General features: G+C 45.1%; 2 protein-coding genes across 2 annotated transcripts; one reads left to right on the top strand and one right to left on the bottom strand.

The window, feature by feature from the left end:
* Positions 1 to 11719: 11719 nt before the first annotated feature.
* Positions 11720 to 12852, top strand: LOC123452838 (non-specific lipid transfer protein GPI-anchored 13-like). The gene is made up of 3 exons (XM_045129560.1): positions 11720 to 12130; positions 12232 to 12315; positions 12442 to 12852. The coding sequence occupies exons 1-3, from the start codon at positions 11782 to 11784 to the stop codon at positions 12558 to 12560; spliced, it is 552 nt and encodes a 183-aa protein (XP_044985495.1). The 5' UTR covers positions 11720 to 11781; the 3' UTR covers positions 12561 to 12852.
* Positions 12853 to 13391: 539 nt separating this feature from the next.
* Positions 13392 to 15320, bottom strand: LOC123452837. Its single transcript, XM_045129559.1, has one exon. It carries the CDS (start codon positions 15303 to 15305, stop codon positions 13695 to 13697), a length of 1611 nt encoding a protein of 536 aa, XP_044985494.1. The 5' UTR covers positions 15306 to 15320; the 3' UTR covers positions 13392 to 13694.
* Positions 15321 to 23482: the final 8162 nt, after the last annotated feature.

The raw sequence follows: 23482 nt of genomic DNA on the forward strand, positions 1-23482 counted from the left end.
CACCGTCCCTAGCATGCCTCTAGTTGGCTAGCCAGTTGATCGATGATAATCAGTGTCTTCTGATTATGAACAAGGTGTTGTTGCTTGATAACTGGATCACGTCATTGGGAGAATCACGTGATGGACTAGACCCAAACTAATAGACGTAGCATGTTGATCGTGTCATTTTGTTGCTACTGTTTTCTGCGTGTCAAGTATTTATTCCTATGACCATGAGCTCATATAACTCACTGACACCGGAGGAATGCTTTGTGTGTATCAAACGTCGCAACGTAACTGGGTGACTATAAAGATGCTCTACAGGTATCTCCGAAGGTGTTAGTTGAGTTAGTATGGATCAAGACTGGGATTTGTCACTCCGTATGACGGAGAGGTATCTCGGGGCCCACTCGGTAATACAACATCACACACAAGCCTTGCAAGCAATGTAACTTAGTGTAAGTTGCGGGATCTTGTATTACGGAACGAGTAAAGAGACTTGCCGGTAAACGAGATTGAAATAGGTATGCGGATACTGACGATCGAATCTCGGGCAAGTAACATACCGAAGGACAAAGGGAATGACATACGGGATTATACGAATCCTTGGCACTGAGGTTCAAACGATAAGATCTTCGTAGAATATGTAGGATCCAATATGGGCATCCAGGTCCCGCTATTGGATATTGACCGAGGAGTCTCTCGGGTCATGTCTACATAGTTCTCGAACCCGCAGGGTCTGCACACTTAAGGTTCGACGTTGTTTTATGCGTATTTGAGTTATATGGTTGGTTACCGAATGTTGTTCGGAGTCCCGGATGAGATCACGGACGTCACGAGGGTTTCCGGAATGGTCCGGAAACGAAGATTGATATATAGGATGACCTCATTTGATTACCGGAAGGTTTTCGGAGTTACCGGGAATGTTCCGGGAATGACGAATGGGTTCCGGGGGTTCACCGGAGGGGGGGCAACCCACTCTGGGGAAGCCCATAGGTATTTGTGGGGGTCACACCAGCCCTTAGTGGGCTGGTGGGACAGCCCACTAAATCCTATGCGCCAAGGAATAAAAATCAAAGGAAGAAAGAAAAAAAAAGGAGGAAGTGGGAAGGGGGAAGGACTCCCTCCCACCAAACCAAGTAGGACTCGGTTTGGGGGGGAGAGTCCTCCCCCTGGCTCGGCCGACCCCCTTGGAGTCCCTTGGACTCCAAGGCAAGGTCCCCCTCCCTCCTCCTATATATATATGGGGCTTTTAGGGCAGATTTGAGACGACTTTCTCACGGCTGCCCGACCACATACCTCCATAGTTTTTCCTCTAGATCGTGTTTCTGCGGAGCTCGGGCGGAGCCCTGCTGAGACGGGATCATCACCAACCTCCGGAGCGCCGTCACGCTGCCGGAGAACTCTTCTACCTCTCCGTCTCTCTTGCTGGATCAAGAAGGCCGAGATCATCGTCGAGCTGTACGTGTGCTGAACGCGGAGGTGCCGTCCGTTCGGTACTAGATCGTGGGACTGATCGCGGGATTGTTCGCGGGGCGGATCGAGGGACGTGAGGACGCTCCACTACATCAACCGCGATCTCTAATCGCTTCTGCTGTACGATCTACAAGGGTACGTAGATCACTCATCCCCTCTCGTAGATGGACATCACCATGATAGGTCTTCGTGCGCGTAGGAAAATTTTTGTTTCCCTTGCGACGTTTCCCAACAGAAGTCATCCATGAAAACCTCGACAATCTTTTCACAAAAGTTAGAGAATATAGCCATCATACATCTTTGAAATGTGGGAGGTGCATTGCATAAGCCAAAAGTCATACGTCTATAAGCGAAGGTACCGAAGGGGCAGGTGAAAGTGGTTTTCTCCTGATCAGATTGTGCAACAGGTATTTGCGAGAAACCCGAATAACCGTCTAGAAAGCAAAAGTGTGTGTGTTTGGATAGCCTTTCTAGAATTTGGTCGATAAACGGCAAAGGATAATGGTCTTTCCTGGTTGCCTTGTTCAGTTTCCGGAAGTCTATCACCATCCGATAGCCAGTAATAATCCTTTGTGGGATTAGTTCATCCTTATCATTAGGACCGATGGTGATACCTCCCTTCTTAGGTACACAATGTACTGGACTTACCCAATCACTATGAGCAACAGGATAAATGATTCATGCTTCCAGAAGCTTTAATATTTCTTTTCTAACGACCTCTTTCATCTTAGGATTCAATCTCCTTTGATGATCAGCAACTGGTTTAGAATCAGGATCGGTTTTAATCTTTTGCTGACATAGAGTGGGACTAATACCCTTCAGATCATCAAGAGTATATCCAATAGCAGCACGGTGCTTCCTCAGAGTTTTTAGTAACTTCTTCTCTTCGTGCTGTGAGAGGAGAACACTAATAATAACAGGATATATCTCCTTGTCATCAAGATAGGCATACTTAAGAGTATGAGGCAACTATTTAAGCTCGAACACAGGACCACCCTTCGGTGGGGGAGGATCCCCAAGCAGTTCAACAGGCAGATTATTCTTGAGAATAGGATATTGCTCTAAGACAATTTTATCTATCTCATGTCTTTCCTCCATATGCATATCATTTTCGTGCTCAAGCAGATATTGCTCTAAAGGATCCATAGGAGGTACGACAATAGAGGCAAGAGCAATGATTTCATCCCTACCAGACGACTCTTTTCATGGGGTTGTCTTCCAAACTTGGAGAAGTTAAATTCATGAGACACACCCTCGAAACTAACTGTGATAGTCTGCTTAATGCAATCAATGTGAGCATTGACAGTGTTGAGAAAGGGTCTACCGAATATGATGGGACAAAAGCTATCTTGTGCAGTACCAAAGACGAGGAAATCAGTAGGATACTTCGTCTTACCACACAGGACTTCTACATCTCTCACAATTCCCACAGGACAGATAGTGTCTCTATTAGCTAGTGTGATAGTGACATCAATGGGTTCTAGCTCAGTAGGTGCAATCTCATCTTTGATTTCATCATATAGAGAACGGGGTATTGCACTAACACTAGCTCCCATATCACATAAACCATGGTAACAGTGATCTCCTATCTTGACGGAAACAACGGGCATGCCAACTACAGGTCCGTATTTGTCTTACGCGTGAGGTTTAGCTATTCTAGCAGAGTCCTCACAGAATTTGATAACATGCCCGTCTACGTCTTCGGCTAAGAGATCTTCGATAATAGCAACACTAGGTTCAACTCTAATCTCCTCAGGGGGTACAAGTGGTCTGATGTAACCCCTACGTATCACAGTTGGAGCTTTAGAATAATCCTTTATCCTAGCAGGGTATGGTGGTTTCTCAGTGTAGGCACAAGGAACAACAGGATCACTAAAAGAAATGACTTTCTCCTCAACTAGATTGGTTTTGACTATGTTGCTTTCTACAGGAGGATGATACTTAAACCACTTCTCTTTGGGAAGATCAACATGAGCATTAAAAGATTCACATAGAGAAGCTACTATCTCAGAGTCAAGTCCATACTTAGCGCTAAAATCTCTAGAAGTGTTGGTTTCAACAAAAGATTTAACGCAATCAAACTGGAAATTCATACCTGACTCCTTACCTTCCTCCAGCTCCCAATCTTCAGAGTTACGTTTGATTCTTTCCAATAAATTCCACTTGTGGTCAATATCCTTCTTCATAAAAGAACCGGTACAAGAAATGTCAAGCATGGTACGATCTTCATGAGAAAGCCGAGCATAAAAGTTTTGAGTGATAATTTCTCTCGAGAGCTCATGATTGGGGCATGAATATAGCATTGATTTAAGCATCCCCCAAGCTTGAGCTATGCTTTCCCTGTCACGAGGCCAAAAGTTATAAATATAATTCCGATCACGATGTACTAAATGCATAGGATAAAACTTTTTATGAAATTCCAATTTCAACCGCTTGTAGTCCCATGATCCAGTATCATCACATAGCCTATACCATGTCAACGCCTTCTCCTTCGAAGGTAAAGGAAAGACTTTCTTCTTTACCTTATCCTCGGGCAAACCTGCAAGCTTAAATAAACCACAAACTTCATCTACATAGATCAGATGCAAGTCTGGATGTGAAGTTCCATCTCGTGTAAAAGGATTAGCCAGCAGTTTCTCAAGCATACCCGAAGGTATTTCATAAAAGATATTTTCAGTAGGTACCTCAGGTTGAGGAACAACTCCTCGTGCTTCCATTCGTGGTGAAGATACCCCGAACAAACTCCTCAAAGGAACAGTTTCCATAGTGACAAGTGACAATAAATTTCAGCACAGTATATAAATGTTTCCTTACCAAATTCCACTTACCAAAGGCGCTTCACTACCCGGCAACGGCGCCAGAAAAGAGTCTTGATGACCCACAAGTATAGGGGATCAGTCGTAGTCCTTTTGATAAGTAAGAGTGTCGAACCCAACGAGGAGCAGAAGGCTCTGATAAACGGTTTTCAGCAAGGTAATAACTGCAAGCACTGAAAGTAGCGGTAACAAGTGATGGTGTAGTGAGGTGAAACGTAGTAAGCGAAAAGTAACAAGTAACAAGTAGTAGAAACGGGGCAGCAAGTGTCCCAATCCCTTTTGTAGCAAGGGACAAGCCTGAACAAAGTCTTATAGGAGGAAAAACGCTCCCGAGGACACACGGGAATTTCTGTCATGCTGGTTTCATCATGTTTATGTGATTCGTGTTCGTTACTTTGATAGTTTGATATGTGGGTGGACCAGCGCTTGGGTACTACCCTTACTTGGACAAGCATACCACTTATGATTAACCCCTCTCGCAAGTATCCGCAACTATGAAACAAGAATTAAGACAACGCCTAACCATAGCATTAAACTAGTGGATCCAAATCAGCCCCTTACGAAGCAACGCATAGACTGGGGTTTAAGCTTCTGTCACTCCAGCAACCCATCATCTACTTACCACTCCCCAATGTCTTCCTCTAGGCCCAAATATGGTGAAGTTTTATGTAGTCGACGTTCACATAACACCACTAGAGGAAAAGACAACATACAGCATATCAAAATACCGAACAAATACCAAATTCACATGACTATTATTAGCATGACTTATCCCATGTCCTCAGGAACAAAAGTAACTACTCACAAAGCATAATCATAATCATGATCAGAGGTGTAATGAATAGCATCAAGGATCAGAACATAAACTCTTCCACCAAGTAATCCAACTAGCATCAACTACAAAGAGTAATCAACACTACTAGCAACCTTACAAGTACCAATCGGAGTCGCGAGACGGAGATTGGTTACAAAAGATGAACTAGGGATTGGAGAGGAGATGGTGCTGATGAAGATGTTGATGAAGATGCCTCCCCTCCGACGAGAGGAGTGTTGGTGATGACGATGGCGACGATTTCCCCCTCCGGGAGGGAAATTTCCCCGACAGGATCGTCCTGGCGGAGCTCTAGATTGGATCTGCTCAAGTTCCGCCTCGTGGCGGCGGCGAAACCATGAAAAAGCTCCCGATTGATTTTTTTTTCTTGAACGAAACCCTTCATATAGCAAAAGAGGGGGCTAGTGGGCCGTCACGGAGCCCACAAGCCCTGTAGCCGCCACCAGGGGGTGGCGGCTACCAGGCTTGTGGCGCCCTGGTAGCTCCCCTTGATACTTCTTTCGCCCAATATTTTTTATATATTCCCAAAAAATTCCACGTAAATTTTCAGGGCATTTGGAGTTGTGCAGAATAGAGGACTCAGATTTGCTTCTTTTCCAGTCCAAAATTCCAGCTGCCTGAATTCTCCCTCTTTAAATAAACCTTGCAAAATAAGAGAGAAAAGGCATAAATATGGTACCACAAAGTAATATAACAGCCCATAAAGCGATAAATATCAACATGAAAGCATGATGCAAAATGGACGTATCAGAGTCTTACTAGGAACAGTGTTTTGTCTATGTATCCACACATGTATTTGTGTTTCTATTCAATACAATTATAGCATGGATAATAAACGATTATCATGAACAAAGAAATATAATAATAACTAAATTATTATTGCCTCTAGGGCATATTTCCAACAGTCTCCCACTTGCACTAGATTCAATAATCTAGTTCACATCTCTATGTGATTTTAACGAATCCAACACCCATACAGTTCTGGGGTTTGATCACGTCTTGCTTCTGAGAGAGGTTTTAGTCAACGGTTCTGAACCTTTCAGATCCGTGTGATCTTTACAAATCTTTATGTCATCTTATAGATGCTGCTACTATGTGCTATTCGGAAATATTCCAAATATCTACTCTACTATACGAATCTGTTTTAACTACTCGGAGTTATTCGGATTAGTGTCAAAGCTTGCATTGACGTAACCCTTTACGACGAACTCTTTAACCACCTCCATAGTCGAGAAAAAAATCCTTAGTCCATTAGTCACTAGGGATAACTTTGACCGATGTTTAGTGATTCAATCCTGGATCACTCTCTCTACCTCTTAACAGACTTGTGGCAAGGCACACATCAGGTGCGGTACACAGCATGTCATACTTTAGAGTCTACGGCTAAGGCATAGGGGACGACCTTCGTCCTTTCTATCTATTCTGCCATGGTCGGGCTTTGAGTCTTACTCAAATTCACACCTTACAACACAGCCAAGAACTCCTTCTTTGATGATCTATTTTGAACTCCTTCAAAAACTTGTCAAGGCATGCATTTCATTGGAAGTTCTATTAAGCGTTTTGATCTATCTCTATAGATCTTGATACTCAATGTTCACGTAGCTCTATCCAGGTTTTCCTTTGAAAAACTCCTTTCAAACAACCCTTTATGCTTCACAGAATTTCTACATTACTTTCGATCTTCAATATGTCAACCACATATACTTATCAGAAATTTTATAGTGCTCCCATTCACTTCTTTGGAAATACAAGTTTCTCACAAACCTTGTACAACCCAAAAGCTTTGATCATCTCATCAAAGTGTATATTCCAACTCCGAGATGCTTGCACCAGTCCATAGAAGGATCGTTGGAGCTGGAATTCTGGACTGGAAAAGCAGCAAATTTGAGTCCTCTATTCTGCGCAACTCCAAATGCCCTGAAAATCAACGTGGAATTTTTTGGGAATATATAAAAAATATTGGGCGAAAGAAGTGCGAGAGGGGAGCTGCCAGGGGCCCACAAGCCTGGTGGCCGCGGCCTCCCCCCTGGCCGCAGCGTCAGGGCTTGTGGGCACCCTGGTGGCCCACTGGCCCCCCTCTTCTGCTATATGAAGGGTTTCGTCCGGAAAAAAATCAGGGCGGAGCTTTTTCGTGGATTCTCCGCCGCCACAAGGCGGAATTTGAGCAGAACCAATCTAGAGCTCCGGCAGGAGGATCCTGCCGGGGAAACTTCCCTCCCAGAGGGGGAAATCATCGCCATCGTCATCACCAACACTCCTCTCATCGGAGGGGACTCTTCACCATCAACATCTTCATCGGCACCATCTCATCTCCAAACCCTAGTTCATCTCTTGTAACCAATCTCCGTCTTGCGACTCCTATTGGTACTTGTAAGGTTGCTAGTAGTGTTGATTACTCTTTGTAGTTGATGTTAGTTGGATTACTCGGTGGAAGAGTTTATGTTCAGATCCTTGATGCTACTCATTACACCTATGATCATGATTATGATTATGCTTTGTGAGTAGTTACTTTTGTTCCTGAGGACATGGGATAAGTCTTGCTATTAATAGTCATGTGAATTTGGTATTCGTTCGGTATTTTGATATGTTGTATGTTGTCTTTTCCTCTAGTGATGTTATGTGAACGTCGCCTACATAACACTTCACCATATTTGGGCCTAGAGGAAGGCATTGGGGAGTAGTGAGTAGATGATGGGTTGCTAGAGTGACAGAAGCTTAAACCCCAGTCTATGCGTTGCTTCGTAAGGGGCTGATTTGGATCCACTAGTTAATGCTATGGTTAGACGTTGTCTTAATTCTTCTTTCGTAGTTGTGGATACTTGCGAGAGGGGTTAATCATAAGTGGGATGCTTGTCCAAGTAAGGGCGGTACCCAAGCGCCGGTCCACCCACATATCAAACTATCAAAGTAACGAACGCGAATCATATGAACATGATGAAACTAGCATGACAGAAATTCCCGTGTGTCCTCGGGAGCGTTTTTCCTCCTATTAGACTTTGTTCAGGCTTGTCCCTTGCTACAAAAGGGATTGGGCCACTTTGCTGCACCGTTGCTATTACTTGTTACTTGTTACTTTTCACTTGCTACGTTTCACCTCACTACACCATCACTTGTTACCGCTACTTTCAGTGCTTGCAGTTATTACCTTGCTGAAAACCGTTTATCAGAGCCTTCTGCTCCTTGTTGGGTTCGACACTCTTACTTATCGAAAGGAATACGATTGATCCCCTATACTTGTGGGTCATCAGATCCTCTCTCGGATTGCATGGCCTCCAGCCATTTGTCGGAATCCGGGCCCACCATAGCTTCTCCATAGCTCGTAGGTTCATTGTTGTTCAACAACATGACCTCTAAGACAGGGTTATTGTACCACTCTATAGTAGTACGCGACCTTGTCGACCTACGAGGTTTGTAGTAACTTGATCCGAAGCTCTAATGATCACCATCATCAGCTTCCACTTCAATTGGTGTAGGCGCCATAGGAACAACTTCATGCGCCCTTCTACACACTGGTTGAAGTGACGGTTCATTAACCTCATCAAGTTCTACCACCCTCCTACTCAATTCTTTTGAGAGAAACCTTTCCTCGAGAAAGGACCCGTTTCTAGAAACAAACACTTCGCTTTCGGATCTGAGATAGGAGATGTATCCAATTGTTTTGGATATCCTATGAAGATGCATTTATCCGCTTTGGGTTCGAGCTTATCAGACTGAAACTTTTTTACATAAGCATCGCAGCTCCAAACTTTTAAGAAACGATAGCTTAGGTTTCTCCAAACCGTAGTCTATACTGCGTCATTTCAACGGAAATACGCGTTGCCCTATTTAAAGTGAATGTGGTTGTCTCTAATGCAAAATCCATAAACGATAGTGGTAATTCAATAAGAGACATCATAGTATGCACCATATCAAATAGGGTGTGGCTATGACGTTCGGACACACCATCACACTATGTGGTGTTCTAGGTGGCATGAATTGCGAAACAATTTCCACATTGTCTTAACTGTGTACCAAAACTCACAACTCAGATATTCATCTTTATGATCATATCGTAGATAGTTTATCCTCTTGTCACGGTGATCTTCACTCTGAAATAGCTTTGAACTTTTCAATATTTCAGACTTGTGATTCATCAAGTAAATACTCATGTATCTACTCAAATCATCATTGAAGTAAGAACATAACGATATCCACTGCGTGCCTCAACACTCATTGGACTGCACACATCAAAAATGTATTGCATCCAACAAGTTACTTTCTTGTTCCATGTGGTATGATTTTGCATATCTCAAGTGATTAAAAATCAAGTGAGTCCAAATGATCCATCTGCATGGAGTTTCTTCATGCATTTATATCAACAGGTATGGTTTGCATGTCTCAAACATTTCAAAAATGTGTGAGTACAAAGATCCATCAGCATGGAGCTTCTTCATGCATTTTACACCAACATGACTCAAGCGACAGTGCCACAAGTAAGTGGTACTATCATTATTACTTTGTATCTTTTGGCACCAATATTATGAACATGTGTAACACTACGATCGAGATTCAGTAAACCATTGAAGGTAATTACTCAAGCAAATAGAATAACCATTATTCTCTTTAAATGAATAATCATATTGCAATAAACACGATCCAATCATGTTCATGCTCAATGCAAATACTAAATAACAATTATTTAGGTTTAACACTAATCTCGATGGTAGAGGGAGCGTGCGATGTTTGATCACATCAACCTTGGAAACACTTCCAACACTTATCGTCACCTCGCTTTTAGCTAGTCTCCGTTTATTCCGTAGCTTTTATTTTGAGTTACTAATCACTTAGCAATCGAACCGGTATCTAATACCCTCGTGCTACTAGGAGTGCTAGTAAAGTACACGTCAATATCATGTATATCAAATATACTTCTGTCGACTTTGCCAACCTTCTTATCTACCAAGTATCTAGGGTAGCTCCGCCTCAGTGACCGTTCCCCTCATAACAGAAGCATTTAGTCTCGGGTTTGGGTTCAATCTTGGGTTTCTTTATTAGAGCAGCAACTGGTTTGCCGTTTCATGAAGTATCCCTTTTAGCCCTTGCCCTTTTTGAAACTAGTGGTTTTACTAACCATCAACAATTGATGCTCTTTCTTGATTTCTACTTTCGCAGTGTCAAACATTGTGAATCGCTCAAGGATCATCATATCTATCATCGATATGTTATAGTTCATCACGAAGCTCTAGCAACTTGGTGGCAGTGACTTTGCAGAACCATCACTATCTCATCTGGAAGATTAACTCCCACTTGATTCAAGCGATTGTTGTACTCAGACAATCTGAGCACATGCTCAACGATTGAGCATTTCTCCTTTACTTTATAGACAAAGAATCTTGTCGAAGGTCTCATACCTCTCAACAAGGGCACGAGCATGAAATCTCAATTTCATCTCTTAGAACATCTCTTATGTTCTGTGACGTTTCAAAAATGTCTTCGACGCCTTGCTTATAAGTCATTAAGTATTACGCACTGAAGTATCACGTAGTCATCAAAAACGTGTATGTCAGATGTTCGCAACATCCACAAACGACGTTCGAGGTGCAGCACATCGAGTGGTGCATTAAGGACATAAGCCTTCTGCGCAGCCATGAGGACAATCCTCGGCTTTATGCACTCAGTCCGCAAAGTTGCTACTATCATCTTTCAACTAAATTTTCTCTAGGAACATATAAAAAACAGTAGAGCTATAGCGCAAGCTACATCATAACTCGCAAAGACCTTTTGACTGTGTTCATGATAATTAGAGTTTAACTAATCAAATTACTTAATAAACTCCCACTCAAAAAGTACATTCCTCCAGTCATTTGAGTGGTACATGATCCAAATCCACTAACTCAAGTCCGATCATCACGTGAGTTGAGTATAGCTTCAGTGGTAAGCATCTCTATGCTAATCATATCAACTATACGATTCATGCTCGACCTTTCAGTTTCTTGTGTTCCGAGTCCATGTCTGCACATGCTAGGCTCGTCAAGTTTAACCCGAGTGTTTCGCATGTGCAATTGTTTTGCACCCGTTGTATGTGAACGTTGAGTCTATCACACCCGATCATCACGTGGTGTCTCGAAACGACGAACTGTCGCAACGGTGCACAATCGGGGAGAACATAATTTTTTCTTGAGATTTAGTGAGGAATCACCTTATAATGCTACCAACGTTTTAAGCAAGATAAGTTACATAAAAGGATTAACATCACATGCAATTCATAAGTTACATGATATGGCCATCATCTTGTGCTTCTTGATCTTCATCACCAAAGCACCGGCATGATCTTCTTCCCACCAACGCCACACCATAATCTCCATCATTGTACCGCCATTGAGGTTGTCGTGCTATCTAGGAAGAAGCCACCTCGCCAACAAACTCCCAATTAATCGCCTCGACCAGTCACTTTGCCACACCACCGCACGTACCACTCTCTCTCCCGATCGATGACATTGTCACACCGCCGTGTGCACCACTCTCTCCCATCGATCCATCACCCTCTGCACTTGTAGGAGTACGTACTCCTCTTCTCTGCGTGCCTACATAACATGTATATATACGCCCAAGTCCCAGCCACACCACACCACACCACACCAAAACCACAGGTACGTAAGTAGTAGTCCGAACGTAAACGTAGTAGGAGCAGCCAAAGCCATGGCTGTCGCGGCTCACCGTCGTGGCGCACTGGCGGTGGCGCTGGTGGCGTTGATGGCGGCAGTCGGTCCGGCGGGCGCGGACTACGCGGCGGACAGCAAGCTGTGCGCGGACAAGCTGGCCGTGCTGGCGACGTGCCTGCCGTTCGTTGAGGCGACGGCGACGGCGCGCGCGCCGACGCCGGACTGCTGCGTCGGGCTCCGGGAGGTCCTGGGCGGCAGCAAGACGTGCCTGTGCGTGCTGATCAAGGACCGCGACGACCCGGCCCTCGGGATCAAGGCCAACGTCACCCGCGCCATGGACCTCCCCTCCGCCTGCTCCGTCCCCGCCGTCCTCTCCGACTGCCCCAGTACGTCCTCCGCACGATCCCATTCCCATCGGCCGGCCGGCGCTCCGCCACCGTGTTTGGTGGTGAGGATTTTCATAACCGTGTGTGGTGCATGCATGCAGAGCTTCTTCACATCTCGCCGGACTCCAAGGAGGCGGACATCTTCAAGCAGTATGCGCTTCACAAGGGGAAGAACGCCACCGCCGGTAAAACTTAGTAGTGTCCAGTTCACGACTGTACATGAGTCTTCCTTCTCCAGGATTTAGTAGTGTATATCAGCTCAGAAATGTGCGGTATAACTTTCTCGCATGCCTTGCCGTGGCTGGTTGCAGTTGCAGGGACTGCCGGCGGGAAGAGCGCCGACGCGGTGTATGGTGAAGGGAGGCACACGACGGTCGTCTTTGCCGTCGTCGTGTCGGCGCTGCTTGCCTCCCTCTTTGTTCTCGCATGATAATATGCTGGATGCAATGCATCCAGAGGGAACAAGCTACGCTAGCGAGGGCCATAAGTTTGCTGAAACAGAGGGTTTATTGGTTGATTGCTGTCATGCTCTGTGTAGTGAGTGGATTCTCAAAGGGAAAATAATGATATGTGGTGAGTAAATCCACTGTCTGATAAGTTGGTCTTGCAAATTATTCTGAACAAAAAAGAGTTATTGTTGCAACTAGCAACTCTCCTGCCGAAATTCGATGTCCTATAGTTGATTATGGCCGAGCTTGGGTTTCTCCCCCTTTTCAGCTGAATTTTTCGTACATTTTGAGTTCCTAATACTAATATTACGCCAATGAAATTTGAAATTCAAGAACTGTAACTTCCGTCCAGCTCACAAATCACTACTTAACACCCAACTCGCCGGTCTAACTACTTAACATCATGCAAGATAAACACAATCTCAAAATGTACGAAAATTTTAGCTGAAAAGGGGGAGAAACTGAGTTCGGTCATAATCAACTTTATGACATGAATTTTGGCAGGACAGTTGCTATAGCTGCAATATCAACTATTTTTAGAAGTAAGTTGCAACATCAACTGATCAGACAGGGAATTCACTCTTTTATCTTTTGAGAATCTACTCACTGCACTGCAATTAATCAATAAACCCTCTGTTTAACCAAACTACCAGATGCATGTGTACCTTATATAGTTGAGGGAATGAGTAGTACACAACATTTTAAAGGTAGATCAGTCACCACCTTATATATTTCAAAACAGGTGAAAGACTGAAGACCATAAGGTCAATTACGTCAGTACACAGCATTATACTACATTTATTGATAACAAATTCAACAGAAACCAGTTATTTAAATTCAGTTTCTTCATAAATCCATAGTGGACAAGCTGACAATCACAAACGCAAGATTAATAACATGACAGTTCACACAACTGATAGGCACATAACATGAAGTAGCCAAGGAGTAAGCTCAATTGCGCAAATAGCAGTTCTCATTATTGTTACTAAGAAATTCTAAAGAAGAGCAGCTCCCAAGTCTCTATATCACTTGGTAGGTGCAATCTGCAGCAGCTCTGAGCAACGGAGCCTTTCACTCTTCGGTGATCTGAGTTCTAATTTCCTTATTCCTCTAAGTCAAACCCCTTGGAGTTCAGAGTTCACCTTACAGCCTACCAGAACAGGAGGCCACGCCATGACGTAGGGGTAGTAAGATTCATCAATAGAGCAAGTGATAGGGCAGACCTTCTTCAGCTCCTCTGTTTCGATACAGAAGGATAGCAACCAGGTAGTATCTTTTGTACCAAACGACCGTTGGTTGAAAGACAAATACACAGTGCCACTGATGATAGTCACAACCTGTATAGGGCTGCGCCATCCTTCATCCGCGGTTTGTAGCTCAAGTTTACCAATCGCATCCGGCATCGGAAATGTCGTGTGCGGCATCCATCGGTCGACATTGTCGTCGGCGGCGGCGGCTCTCCAGACCCAAACTTCAAGCGTGAGCTCAGCTTCCCGGGCCAAGCAGGGCTTCCCACCGCTGGTCTCACCAACCTTGAAAGCCGGCAAAGCCGATCCCCATCCACCGTGCGATCCCCATACATTAGGCTCCGACGATCCCCATACATTAGGCTCCGACGATCCCCATACATTAGGCTCCGACGATCCCCATACATTAGGCTCCGGCAATCTCCATACATTAGGCTCCGGCGGCAAAGCCGATCCCCATACATTACGCTCCGGCGATCCCCATACATTAGGCTCCGGCGGCAAAGCCGATCCCCAAACATTACGCTCCGGCGGCAGATCGATCTCGGAGAACTGTAGTGTTCCAGTGTTGAGCACGTGGAACTGACCACTTCCCCTTCCAGATGTCCAGTAAACTGACCCATCCACAAGCTTACCATTGCCTATAGCCCAGTTTTGCAGGCTCCCCGCTTTCGGGAAGATCTCCCACTCCCTGCTGGCCGGTGAGAAGACGGCGACCTGCACTTGATGTCCCCACCACTCTTCATCCATCTTCCTCGAGATGCAGAGGACGCGGAACGACCGGCGGTCCTTATCGGGGGCGACCACGTGGTACTCAAATTTGGTCTTTCCGGCGTCTTCTTCGCAGATCTCAACGGGTGGCGCGCGGAGGAGATGCAGACCCCGTGTGAGGGGGTCGTAGACGGCCGCCCGCTTGGTGCTCCGGTTGACGAGGACCACGTACCCGTCGCGGCACGAGGTCATCGACCACCCGGGGCCGTCGTCTTCGCCTGCGTCTTCGTCGTCGGGGAGGCGGGCGAGGAACACGTCGGCGCCGTGGATGGCGGCGGCGTGGTCCGGGTCGGATCGGCGGCGGACGGGCACGAAGGCGGGCATGGCGGGCTTGTAGATGTCGAGGAAGATGCCTAGGAGTGGGGCCGGGTGGCGCTCGAGGAAGCGGCGGCGGAACGCAGGGGACGAACGGACGGCTCGGAGGAAGGCGGGGCAGGTGAGGGCGGCTCGGACGAGGCTAGGGAGGGAGGGCAGCCGGAGGAACACCTCGCGCAGGAGGTCGTCCCCGAGGCCGCGTATGGTGGTTGGAGCGGCTGGTGCGGATTTCATCTTGGACGGCGGCGGCGGCTCACTGGAGGCCATGGAGATCCGCGGCGGCAGTTCAAGGGAGGCCACGGGACGGTGGGGAATCAGAAGCGATGAGATGCTGCGCTTTCCCCAGAGTTTTGTAGAGGTCGAGATGTGAGCAGCGAGGAGTCGGCCCGACATGTAACGCCGTGTTTTGACTTTTTACTGAAGTAAATTGAGATTTAGCCTTCGTTTGAAAAAAAAATCGAGATCTCACCTTTTTTTACTTACCGTCGGAAGTCATGGCGGTAGCCCAACACATCCTATCATGGGGTCCATGGCGGTAGGTTGACGGAAGACGTCGGACGGCAGCTGACGGGCGGCAGTTAGCCGCTGACGTGGCAAAGGGCCTACCGTCAAACCACCTGACAATAGGGTATCTATGCCTATCGTCAAAGGCCCTGGCAGTAGGGTCATGGGGTGGATAAGATGATTGGAGTAGGGTCGTGGGATGGATAAGATGATTGGGGTAGGGTCGTGGGGTGGATAAAATGATTGGGGTGAATGGGCAAGGCCACAGCCACCCATTCACCCCAATCATCTTCTCCCCCCATCCCCCGAGCTCATCCCTCTCTCCTCTCTCTCTCCCGCACACAAACACCCAATAGATCCACTTCATTTGCTTGAGACTTAATTGTTGGATCTGAAGCATTTTCATCATCCAAGGTGCCTCTCCCACTCCCATCTTTTTGGTTAGTTGAAATCATCTATTATGGTTGGTTTGCTCGCTTATTTGCAAATCCTAGCTTTTGATAAATTTATGATGAAATTAATGAATATGATGCATTTTTGGTTATGTGTGTGCTTTGGATATGTATATTGTGGGCCTAGCATTGTTGGGGGGTACCTAGATCTAGTGCTAGGATTAGCGGTCATGTTAGTTGATTGGGTTAAGGTTAAGGTTTAGGGTTAGGGTTAGTGCTAGGGTTAAGGTAATGACTGTGGACCATATCTTTTTCTTGATTGAATAGAATGAATATAAGTTATTTGTTTAATGTGTGCATAAAGTATGTAGTTGACTTTATTGTTTCATTGTTCCATTATTTCCATTGTTCTTAGATGGATAGGCTCGTAAATGTTCATTATTTGAACAAGGCGGCATTTATGAATGGAAATGATGATGAAGGGAAAGAGGCTATGTTTTTACTCAAGTCCAAGCTTTGATGATATTGTAGTGAAATTGAGAAGCGTCTTACATTGGGATGACCCAATTGCCGAGGTTAAGCTTATTGGGAGGTATGACATTGGATTGGAAGTAAAGTCCCGATTAAGGAGTATGCCCATCACCTCCCAATTGCATTGGGATCTGTACAAGCAAAATGTAGACCCGTCACAGGACAAGTCACTTGAGATATTTGCCATAAAGGCTGATGCTCCTCCACTCCAAATTGATTTGAACCGTAATGTATTCTCCCCAATACATGTTGTTAGTGCGGAGGTGTATGTCCCAATAAGTCTAGCCAACCACCAATCAAAGAGGACAATGCTAGAGCCAAAGTACTTCGAGATGATTTTATTCCTCATGTTCAAGAAGATGCTAGTGGTCATGTTGATGATGATGCTATTGTTGCTCAAGAGGATCCTTATGCGGAAGATGAAGAGATTATTACAATCCCATTAGTAACTTGGATGTCATTGTGCACCAACAATATATAGATCGTACCCTCCCTTATAAACGTACATGTGGGTATGGCTCGGATGATGATGGTCCGGAGGAAGAATTGGATGAGGATGGCTTCATGGTGCAAGAAAATCAAGTCTTCAAGAAGGTGACCAACAAGGAAAGAGGGCCCTCATTGTTTAGGGATGTTAGCCTTGCGAACAAGGCCGTTGTTGATTGTGGCATGAGATTAGGGTTGTTTGAGCCAACACCGTGCCTCAAAGTCGGTGATACTTGGGCAAGCGATGGTGATGAGAATGCTCATTTGAAGAAAGGCATCAAGCGTTCTTTGCAAGAGTTCAAGATATAGTTGTTTGACTATACCATTAGGAACCATAGTCCTTTTGTTGTCGGTCATTCCGACCAAGATCTGCGGTATACCATCAAATGTGACCAAGAAGGTCGTCCTTGGAAGGTCCGTGTAACAAAAAATTCAAGAAATTGGGCAATGGGCATTGAAAAGTTGTGTTGCCACTCACACCACTACAAGGAATATGCTAATACACGACGTTATTTTTTCGTCGCTACATCGTCACGGTTTTTAATTTACAACGATCTCAAGACGAAAAACCAAGCGTCGAAAACGGAGCGTCACAAATGAACAGCAGCGACGTTTTGATCGAAATCGTCGTAACTTTTACGACGATTCTTGGATCGTCGTAACCTTTACGACGATCGTAAATCGTCGTTGGGAATCAAACCTAGTCCTACGTGGCAGTCCTACGTGGCAAAATTACGACGAAATCAAAACGTCATGGTTGAAATCAGCCCAACCCATTTCAATTGATCACATGGGCTAATTTTATTTTTTGGGGTTTTTTCTTATTGGGCTTGTTTTGGGGCCTTAGCCTATTTACAACTAGTTTAGTATATTTTTTCGAATTTTTTTGTATCATTATAATTTGGAACCTGGCCTTTTAGTGCCCAAATACATTTGGTCCAATTTCAGTTTTGGCCTTTTTCATTTTTGAATTCAGCAACTTTTTGTTCCAGAACTTGGTTTCATTTCTATTTGTTGGGCCTTTTCAACTCAATTATTTGTCCAATATAAAATCCAACTCTATTTCATATTCAAATCAAGAAAACTCCAAGTCGAACTAAAATCATCCATCATATAACATCACATAATACATCTCCCAAGTTTACCTAACACAATACATCTCCCAGGTTCACATAATACATCTCCCAGGTTCACATAATACATCTTCCAGGTTTACATAATACATCCAAACTCTAAGTCGTTCTCCTCCTTGGGCTAGATGGCGCCTGCAGCAGCAACCTGCTTCTGCATCTCCTCGGCGATCCTCTTCAGGCTCTATGTTGTTAGGGCCTGCAACAAATAGACAGATTTTAGAACCATGTGTTGGAATTATGCCCTAGAGGAAATAATAAATATAGTTATTATTATAATTCCTCTATCAAGATAATCGTTTATTATCCATGCTATAATTGTATTGAATGAAGACTCATTTACATGTGTGGATACATAGACAAAACACTGTCCCTAGCAAGCCTCTAGTTGGCTAGCCAGTTGATCAACGATAGTCAGTGTCTTCTGATTATGAACAAGGTGTTGTTGCTTGATAACTGGATCACGTCATTAGGAGAATCACGTGATGGACTAGACCCAAACTAATAGACGTAGCATGTTGATCGTGTCATTTTGTTGCTACTGTTTTTCTGCGTGTCAAGTATTTATTCCTATGACCATGAGATCATATAACTTACTAACACCGGAGGAATACTTTGTGTGTATCAAACGTCGCAACGTAACTGGGTGACTATAAAGATGCTCTACAGGTATCTCCGAAGGTGTTCGTTAAGTAAGTATGGATCGAGACTGGGATTTGTCACTCCGTGTGACGGAGAGGTATCTCGGGGCCCACTCGGTAATACAACATCACACACAAGCCTTGCAAGCAATGTGACTTAGTGTAAGTTGTGGGATCTTGTATTACGGAACGAGTAAAGAGACTTGCCGGTAAACGAGATTGAAATAGGTATACGGATACTGACGATCGAATCTCGGGCAAGTAACATACCGAAGGACAAAGGGAATGACATACGGGATTATATGAATCCTTGGCACTGAGGTTCAAACGATAAGATCTTCGTAGAATATGTAGGATCCAATATGGGCATCCAGGTCCCGCTATTGGATATTGACCGAGGAGTCTCTCGGGTCATGTCTGCATAGTTCTCGAACCCGCAGGGTCTGCACACTTAAGGTTCGACGTTGTTTTATGCCTATTTGAGTTATATGGTTGGTTACCGAATGTTGTTCGGAGTCCCGGATGAGATCACGGACGTCACGAGGGTTTCCGGAATGGTCCGGAAACGAAGATTGATATATAGGATGACCTCATTTGATTACCGGAAGGTTTTCGGAGTTACCGGGAATGTACCGGGAATGACGAATGGGTTCCAGGAGTTCACCAGGGGGGCCCACCCACCCCGGGGAAGCCCATAGATGTTGGGGGTGCCGCACCAGCCCTTAGTGGGCTGGTGGGACAGCCCAAAAGAGGCCTATGCGCATTGGGAAGAAAATCAAAGAGGAAAAGGAAAAGAAAAAGGGAGGAGGTGGGAAAGGGAAGAAGGACTCCACCTTCCAAACCAAGTAGGACTCGGTTTGGGAGGGGAATCCTTCCCCCCTTGGCTCGGCCGACCCCTTGGGGGTTCTTGGACCCCAAGGCAAGGCTCCCCCCTCCCTCTCCTATATATAGTGGGGTTTTAGGGCTGATTTGACACAACTTTGCCACGGCAGCCCGACCACATATCTCCACGGTTTTACCTCTAGATCGCGTTTCTGCGGAGCTCGGGCGGAGCCCTGCTGAGACGAGATCATCACCAACCTCCGGAGCACCGTCACGCTGCCGGAGAACTCTTCTACCTCTCCGTCTCTCTTGCTGGATCAAGAAGGCCGAGATCATCGTCGAGATGTACGTGTGCTGAACGCGGAGGTGCCGTTCGTTCGGCACTAGATCGTGGGACTGATCGCGGGACGGTTCGCGGGGCGGATCGAGGGACGTGAGGACGTTCCACTACATCAACCGCGTTCACTAACACTTCTGCTGTACGGTCTACAAGGGTACGTAGATCACACATCCCCTCTCGTAGATGGACATCACCATGATAGGTCTTCGTACGCGTAGGAAATTTTTTGTTTCCCATGCGACGTTCCCCAACAGTGGCATCATGAGCTAGGTTCATGCGTAGATGTCTTCTCGAGTAGAACACAAAAGTTTTTGTGGGCGGTGATGTGTGTTTTGCTGCCCTCCTTAGTCTTTTCTTGATTCTGCGGTATTGTTGGATCGAAGCGGCTCGGACCGACATTACTCGTACGCTTACGAGAGAGTGGTTTCATCGCTACGAGTAACTCCGTTGCTCAAAGATGACTGGCGGGTGTCAGTTTCTCCAACTTTAGTTGAATCGGATTTGACCGAGGAGGTCCTTGGATGAGGTTAAATAGCAACTCATATATCTCCGTTGTGGTGTTTGCGTAAGTAAGATGCGATCCTACTAAATACCCATGGTCACCACGTAAAACATGCAACAACAAAATTAGAGGACGTCTAACTTGTTTTTGCAGGGTATGCTTGTCATGTGATATGGCCAACGATGTGATGTGATATATTGGATGTATGAGATGATCATGTTGTAATAGAAAATATCGACTTGCACGTCGATGGTACGGCAACCGGCAGGAGCCATAGGGTTGTCTTTATAACTAACGTTTGTGCTTGCAGATGTGTTTACTATTTTGCTAGGATGTAGTTTTAGTAGTGATAGCATGAGTAGCACGACAACCCCGATGGCGACACGTTGATGGAGATCATGGTGTGGCGCCGGTGACAAGAAGATCGTACCGGTGCTTTGGTGATGGAGATCAAGAAGCACGTGATGATGGCCATATCATGTCACTTATGAATTGCATGTGATGTTAATCCTTTTATGCACCTTATTTTCCTTAGAACGACGGTAGCATTATGAGGTGATCTCTCACTAAAAATTTCAAGACGAAATTGTGTTCTCCCCGACTGTGCACCATTGCTACAGTTCGTCGTTTCGAGACACCACGTGATGATCGGGTGTGATAGACTCAACGTTCACATACAACAGGTGCAAAACAGTTGCGCACGCGGAACACTCGGGTTAAGCTTGACGAGCCTAGCATGTGCAGACATGGCCTCGGAACACATGAGACCGAAAGGTCGATCATGAATCATATAGATGATATGATTAGCATAGGGATGCTTACCACTGAAACTATGCTCAACTCACGTGATGATCGGACTTGAGCTAGTGTAAGTGGATCATGAACCACTCAAATGACTAGAGAGATGTACTTTTTGAGTGGGAGTTTAGCGAATAATTTGATTAAGTTAAACTCTAATTATCTTGAACATAGTCTAAGTCCACTTTGAACATATTTGTGTTGTAGATCATGGCTCACGCGACAGTCATCCTGAATTTTAATACGTTCCTAGAGAAAGCTAAGTTGAAAGATGATGGAAGCAACTTTGTAGACTGGGCTCGTAATCTTAAGCTAATCTTACAAGCTGGGAAGAAGGATTATGTCCTTAATGCTGCGCTAGGAGATGAACCACCCGTTACGGCCGATCAGGATGTTAAGAACGCTTGGTTAGCACGTAAGGAGGACTACTCAATAGTTCAATGTGCAGTCTTGTATGGCTTAGAACCGGGACTTCAACGTCGCTTTGAGCGTCATGGAGCATTTGAGATGTTCCAGGAGTTGAAGTTTATCTTTCAGAAGAACGCCCGGATCGAGAGGTATGAGACCTCCGATAAATTCTATGCTTGCAAGATGGAGGAGAACTCGTCTGTCAGTGAACATGTGCTCAAAATGTCTGGGTATTCAAACCGTCTAGCTGAGCTAGGGATTGAACTCCCGCAAGAAGCTATCACTGACAGAATCCTTCAATCACTGTCGCCAAGCTATAAAGGCTTTGTGTTGAACTACAACATGCAAGGGATGAACAAGTCTCCCGGCGAGTTGTTTGCGATGTTGAAAGTCGCAGAGTCTGAACTCCGTAAAGAGCATCAAGTGTTGATGGTGAATAAGACCACTAGTTTCAAGAGAAACGGCAAAGGCAAGAAGGGTAATTCGAAGAAGAGCGGCAAGCCTGTTGCCAATCCGACGAAGAAACCCAAAGCTGGACCTAAGCCTGAAACAGAGTGTTACTATTGCAAGGGTATGGGTCACTGGAAGCGCAATTGCCCCAAGTATCTGGCTGATAAGAAGGCGGCCAAAGAAAAATCAGGTATATTTGATATACATGTTATTGATGTGTACTTAACCGGCTATCGTAGTAGTGCCTGAGTATTCGATACCGGTTCTGTTGCTCATATTTGCAACTCGAAACAGGAACTGCGGAATAGACAAAGGCTGGCGAAAGATGAAGTGACGATGCGCGTGGGAAATGGTTCCAAGGTTGATGCAATCGCCGTCGGCACAGTCTCACTTCAGTTACCGTCAGGATTAGTTATGAACTTAAATCATTGTTATTTACTGCCTACGTTGAGCATGAACATTATATCTGGATCTTGTTTATTGCGAGATGGTTACTCTTTTAAGTCAGAGAATAATGGTTGTTCTATTTCTATGAGTAACATCTTTTATGGTCATGCACCCAATGTGAGAGGATTGTTCATATTTAATCTTGATAGCGATACACACATACATAACATTGAGACCAAAAGAGTTAGAGTTAACAATGATAGCGCCATATTTTTGTGGCACTGCCGCTTAGGTCATATTGGTGTAAAGCGCATGAAGAAACTCCATGCCGATGGACTTTTGGAGTCACTTGACTTTGATTCACTTGACACGTGCGAACCATGCCTCATGGGCAAGATGACTAAAACTCCGTTCTCCGGAACAATGGAGCGTGCAAGTGACTTGTTGGAAATCATACATACCGATGTGTGTGGTCCGATGAGCGTAGAGGCACGCGGCGGATATCGTTATTTTCTCACCTTCACTGACGATTTGAGTAGATATGGTTATGTCTACTTAATGAAGCACAAGTCTGAAACATTTGAAAAGTTCAAGCAATTTCAGAGTGAAGTCGAAAATCATCGTAACAAGAAGATCAAGTTCCTATGGTCTGATCGTGGGGGTGAATATCTGAGTTTCGAGTTTGGTGCTCACTTAAGACAATGTGGAATTGTTTCACAGTTGACACCGCCTGGAACACCACAACGTAATGGTGTGTCCGAACGTCGTAATCGTACTTTATTAGAGATGGTGCGATCTATGATGTCTCTTTGCCATTATCTTTTTGGGGTTATGCATTAGAAACAGCTGCATTCACTTTAAATAGGGCACCATCAAAATCCGTTGAGACGACACCATACGAACTGTGGTTTGGCAAAAGGCCAAAGTTTTCGTTTCTTAAAGTTTGGGGATGTGATGCTTATGTCAAAAAGCTTCAGCCTGAAAAGATGGAACCCAAAGCGGAAAAGTGCGTCTTCATAGGTTACCCAAAAGAGACAGTTGGGTACACCTTCTATCTCAAATCCGAGGGCAAAGTGTTTGTTGCTAAAAATGGAGCTTTTCTCGAGAAGGAGTTTCTCTCGAGAGAATTGAGTGGGAGGAAGATAAAACTTGACGAGGTTGTCGAACCTCTCATCCCTC

The sequence above is a fragment of the Hordeum vulgare genome, chromosome 5H (assembly GCF_904849725.1).
Source record: "Hordeum vulgare subsp. vulgare chromosome 5H, MorexV3_pseudomolecules_assembly, whole genome shotgun sequence".
In the NCBI taxonomy this organism is placed as follows: Eukaryota; Viridiplantae; Streptophyta; class Magnoliopsida; order Poales; family Poaceae; genus Hordeum; species Hordeum vulgare.